The 6,089-nt window shown below is 39.8% G+C and overlaps 1 protein-coding gene across 1 annotated transcript; it reads right to left on the bottom strand.

Moving 5' to 3' along the window:
* Window positions 1-4,192: 4,192 nt before the first annotated feature.
* On the bottom strand, window positions 4,193-5,524 carry LOC126815354 (toll-like receptor 2). The gene has a single exon (XM_050540947.2). The coding sequence runs from the start codon at window positions 5,454-5,456 to the stop codon at window positions 4,338-4,340; it is 1,119 nt and encodes a 372-aa protein (XP_050396904.1). The 5' UTR covers window positions 5,457-5,524; the 3' UTR covers window positions 4,193-4,337.
* Between the last annotated feature and the right edge of the window lie 565 nt (window positions 5,525-6,089).

The following is a 6,089-nucleotide window of genomic DNA, read 5'->3' on the forward strand; positions in this document are numbered from 1 at the left end:
GTTACATGAGAGTTCAAGAAAAGTTTCCCCAGCCACCTCCGGCACCAAATCCGCAGACAATTAAAGGAGCATTATGCAAGATTTAGATAAAGAGCCGACCGTTCTCGCTATAATAGTTCAAAAATTAATAATGCAAACTGAATATAATACAAATTTCATTCAAATTACTTTATTCTCAGCGAAGATATCAATGTTCGCATTAATTGTTTATTATCGTAACCATGGCATTGGTATAATCGAGACATAGCGTTACTACTCCATTTGTAAATTAAATCATTAAATGGCCGAACCCGAACCGTTCTAATCTATTTACAATCGCTGCCATCCAAATACCTAGAGAGTTAATTATGTTCTTGTAATGATTCATAGAACTAAAGAAAGACATGCAACAGGGAAATTTAACTCCGGAATAACGTACCTTTAATTTGAGATTGCTATTCAGGAATGTGATAGAAGATTGCTGAAGCCATTGACGGTTATAGAATGTAAAATAGAAAATGATATTTCACATGAAGATCATTTAAAACAAGATACCGTCTGTCAAGTTAGATGTTCTGATAAAGCATGGACCGGGCATGGGTGGAGGAAATGTGTGAATGGCAACTGGGAAGGTTCTCCAATCAACTGTCAAGGTAATGAATAAACTCTTTTTGCACATTGAAACCGTTTCATTATAAGTTATCATTTAACTGATGGTCAAACGCCATTCTTTTTCTTTAAAATGCATGCTGTACAGGATGTTCCTGAAGTAATGATTGCGAGTTTTACAACATCTGGACATTGCTAGATCACTTCACAATTCCCGTTGTTGTTGTTCTTAGTGTTTAACGTCCGCTTCCACCGAAGGTGATATCGCAGACAAGTTGTCCTATTTTCATTTTTGTTATCTGGGCGCACGCGCAGGGGTCTTTCCTGAGGAGAAACCGGTGTACTCGGAGTAAACCCAGGAGGTTGAGAAGGCGCCCCTATCTCCAAGCCACATACGCTCGGGCCAGGGATCGAAACCAAAACCGCAAGCCAGAGGTGACCGGCCAGCTAGAAGTCGAGGCCCACCCCACCCCCACACACATACACAATTCCCGAACTTATAGCTATGTTATCTACAGGCACGTGAACAGTAGCGTCCAATCAGACGATTATCATAGGTGGACATTTTAGCTTGAAAGCGCGAGACTTGGTATTCGCGACGGTCGGGGAATCTTATAGGCTCACAAGCTGGGCTTGTACCCTATCGAAATTAGTGCCGATATACGCAAGGTATTACGTGAAGGCCTTGATAAGATGTACGTAGTTAAAGCGAGATGAAGCCTTCTATTGAAGATGGCTGTACACTAATTGATTGCTTTGATTTTTTTTTCAAATTTTGAAACTAGGAAGTATTGCCGTCCGTCGACAGTTATTAAGAAAGAAAAGAGGAAGACAGTGCCGGGGATGGTGGTTGGGTAAAAGGTGCGTAGATGTTCAACCTGGTGGAATTCTTCATTGTGAAGGATGGTCATGGTGGAGATATTGTGGAGACGTTTATGGTAGGGTATTATAATCGATTTACCTGGATAAATTAGAATGGAGACAGTTTTGAGGGGGTAAACTGTAGTAATTCCTGGTTCTATTTCAGATCCTCTTTCAATAACCTGTTCACCAATATCTGATGTTGAAGTCGACCAAGGCAAAACCACCAAACGCGTGGATTGGAAAACTCCTGTGTATTCAGGCGGTCAGGGATCTGTGAGGTACGTACACTAAATAGTGGACCTATGGCTACATAATTTCCAATAATTTCCATAAGGTCTGTCATTGAGTCAACTGGCGTGGTTTCGATTCCCCGGTTGTGACAAGGCGTAGGGTCGCCTGTCCAACCTCGTGAGTTTTCTCCTAGTGCTCCGGGTTCTTCCCACTTCTAAAGACCCCTACGCGCAGCAAATTATTGAACTAAAATTGAACCATGTGTTAGTCCCGAAATGACCTAGTTTTGTCGAGTGGACGTTACCCCCTCCCCCTTTCTCTCCCTCTTGGGGCCTGGCATGAGCGTACACGTAAACGAACCCTTGTTATTCGATATAAAAGCAGGACAGGGCCATGGCGCTGCTGCCCAGGCAAAATTCCCCTCATAGCACACCGTATGGCATAACAGAGCACCAGGACATTAAACTCCATTTTGTTTCAGTTTAGCTGTGCCGTCAGCTCAAGTTTTAGTTAACTTTAATATCCTAGATGGCGCAGAGTCTAATCAGAAAGCCGCGTCAATCCTACCAAATATAATAGATATGACCACTCGATCGATCGATCGATCGATCCGAGAGAGAGACAGAGACAGAGAGAGAGAGTGAGATGAGGTTTAACGTCCACTCGACACAAACTAGGTCAATAACAACGAGCAAGTTGAGCAGGTGAACACCTCGGGCTACGGTCTCTGTAGTTAAACCGGTTAACTCATGAAAGCCGTGCTATAAATATAACTTATTGAATGGTTAAATCAACTCTAACAGACTAATCACTTTTTCTGGTTTGACAGTTTGATCCAGACAGAAGGCCCCAAATCAGGGAGTATTTTAAAAGCTAAAACGTATATCATTCAGTATAGAGTACGCGATGCAACAGGTGCCTCCAAAACGTGTTCATTTCATTTCAAGGTTATAGGTGAGTAAGAATTTTTGTCATCTCCATGCGTCACTTCGAGCTCTATGTTGTATATTGTTGTAGCCTTATATTAGCAACAGACAAGAGTTCCTAAAGGATCGTTTTTATATTTTTTAAATTTCACAAACGTGCAATGGGAAATTACATATAATGATTGTCGGATTCTTCATTTTTTTCACTTCACTGGAGCTTACTTTGATTTTTAGGGGCTAAAGACACCAGCGCACAATCGAATCTTTGATATAAAAATATTCCATATGTTACCCTACACCATATATATATTTGGGTTACCCTTTCAGTTTTTTCTTGCAATGTACCAATCCGACCTCAGCTTGGTCATGTTTCATGTGACCTAACCAATTATAGAGTTTTATGGGGTGGCAGTTGCAAGCTTACCTGTGAATCGGGATATACATTGCATGGTTCTTCAAATCTTATATGTCAATGAGCTGGGAACTTTAATACGGGTACACCATCTTGCAATCGTAAGTTGAATATTGTTCAATATTTGGCCAGCTAATCCCCGTTGAAAGTTAAATGGACACGATTCTTTGATTTAAGTTGAAAAATGAAATTAAATGAAATGGGGTTTAACGTCCTACTGTTCTGCTCCTATACTGGGCTAATGAAGACGGACATACGCCATACAGTGTGCTATGAGGGAAATTTTGCCCGGGCAGCGGCACTATCGCCTACTCTTATATCGAATTCCAACTGCCAAGGGATCTTTTACGTGCATTCCAATATATACACGGACCTCGGTTTTTCGTCTCATCCGAAGGACTAAGTATTAATAGAACACAACGTAAAATCATATTAGAGCCTGTAGTGAAATCCATATTGAGGACAACGCTAATTTTATAAAATTAGAACTTTTCTGCCATCTTGAATAGCCACCCCACCGCCACACATTGCCTCCGGGGTATTACAAATTATTTAAAGGAATACAGCTACCCTGGAAATATATATTTTGATACCAAACTCGGTGATATTATATAAATAAGTGAAAATTCGAATTTTGGATTTTGGCCAATTTTACGCATTGGAACACGGATTTCGGACTGGGACCTTTTCATGGTGACAATATACGTCTAGACCAGCCCTAAACTGTGTTCAGCAGTTCTCTTGTAGCAACTGTTAGGGCTAATACTGTCTTGTCTGGACTGTTATAACCTGGCGCTACCCCACAGGATCCAGATAAAAGCTAGGTAGACTGGAGTACAGTGTATAAATAATGTCTCTACTTTGAGGACATAAGGTTTCGACACTCAACTCGACCGAGGATTAAACCCACAACCGTGTGGTAAGATACCTAGTTCGCTTAGTTACAATTTCGTGAAACAGGCCCCCGGAATAAATCGAAATGAAACAAAATGAAATGGGGTTTGACGTTCTACTGGTCTGCTCCTATACTGGGATAATGAAGACGGCCGGAATAAATCGTCCAACCACCATATCATATCTGTTAATATATTTATTATAGCAATCATTTCAGAGGGACACAAATCCTTTGTTCATTAATATTCCACATGTAGCAAACGTAAGATGAGGTCACTGTCCGCGCTAACTGAACCATGAATGGTTATGGCAACACGTTTCACAAGGCTCGGCGTATATTTGTGAACTGAAGGTTCTTAGAATTCCATGGCCTCTCGGGGATCAATTTTATTTTTCGCACAATTAAGCATTTATAACGGCTATCAAGCCACGTTTTCTTTAGATTTGATGTTCTTAGCTAATTTTTCCCAAAATTCATCAGTTAATCCATTCTGCAGATTAACATAGAGAATGTTATCTTCAGAAACAGCTTCCAGTAAGAAATCGATATTGGTGGGTATATTCATCTGATGATCGATTATTATGATTAATCGATGTGGTGTCGTTAGGGTAATCGATGATAAGCAATTGCACATGGTGAAATAAGCCAGGTTACTCCTTAAGAAATCTTCTGTTAGAATCAAAACGATCTTCCAACTGTGTCTCATCGCTTCCAGCAGGTCATCAGCCATAGAACCACCGGGTATGTGATCTCTATCCCGCAGGTTCAGTTCGATTCCACGATTCGTTTCCAGTTCAGTTCTTAGTTGATTGCAAACCCAACATGAGATAGAATCCGTGTAGATTATAAACGCGTCGTACACAAAGTCTCCCCTTTTCCTGGGATAAATATGTTGCCCAACCATCCTTAGAAGAATCAACATTAGCTTCATCTTGTTTTTGACGAAAACAAAAGCTGTGATGAGACTAACGATTGCGATGCTTAATCCGCCAATAGTATAATTCAGCAATAATGGTGAAATGCACTGCCTATGAAATGACGGCCATCTTTTATAAACAGCGTTGGTAAAGGTCATCTGTCCTGTGGATTCCAAACACGAATAATTCCTTCCGTCTAGTTTCACTTTCGTTTCGCCTAACCACAGCAAAAATGAAATCGAATCACAGGTACAAATAAATGTGTTTCCCATCATATATAAATGAAGTTTGGTGTTTACCGCGGTTGTTTTATCCAACATATGTCTGTTTTGCCTGGGTATCGTAGTTAAGGAATTCTGATTAAGATACATGGATTCGAGCTTTACCAGGAGAAGCAGATCTGGAATGGCCACCAGCTTATTACCCGATAAATTAATGGTTTTTAACGTAACCCGGGAATTAAATATATCTTTTGGTAAAATCACAAGGCCATTATTAGATATGTCTAAGAGTTCCAATTTTTCCAAAGGTCTAAGAAATCGGGTACCGTTTCGGATAATAAAATCATTGGTTATAAAAGAGTTACTGATGTAAAGATGGGTCAGATTAGGGAATGTATCCATAATCGTTTCATTAATAATACTTAAATCATTGCCACTTACATCCAAAACTTCCAGATTCTCCAGTCCAGTTATTTTGTGTTGTAAATTGCTCAGTCCGCAGTACGATATATTAAAGTACTTTAAATTTTCAGTCCCATTAACATGAACATTAACTGTCAATGGTCCAAGCTCATGTGGTAATCCGCCCATATTAAAATATCTCAATTTTTGGGAACCAAAAATGTTTATGTCGCGATCGAAATTACCATGCTTATGAGATCTGTGTCGGGATCTGGTGACGTATTTATCAAAGGAGAATATTCTTTGATCTGATAAGTCAACTTTTTCTATGTTGGGCACGTTCAACATAAAGAAAGGAAACGCATTCTTACTTACTGTACCTGAAATACGATTTTTCGCAATGTTAAGCCGTTTTAAACAATTTGAAAGCGGTGGACGGGGTTTTGGATACGTAAACATTAAATCAAAATCCACAGAATTTACAGAATTATCACTAACGTCCAAATCATTAACACATATCTTGGACAGGACATGGAGATCGATCCTTCGATTAAAACCAATGTATGGTAAAAGAGTTTGGATACTTCGAAGGCCGATTTTAGTAATATTTTTATATTCAAACACCCGAAGAAC

Source organism: Patella vulgata, chromosome 1 (assembly GCF_932274485.2).
Source record: "Patella vulgata chromosome 1, xgPatVulg1.2, whole genome shotgun sequence".
NCBI lineage: Eukaryota > Metazoa > Mollusca > Gastropoda > Patellidae > Patella > Patella vulgata.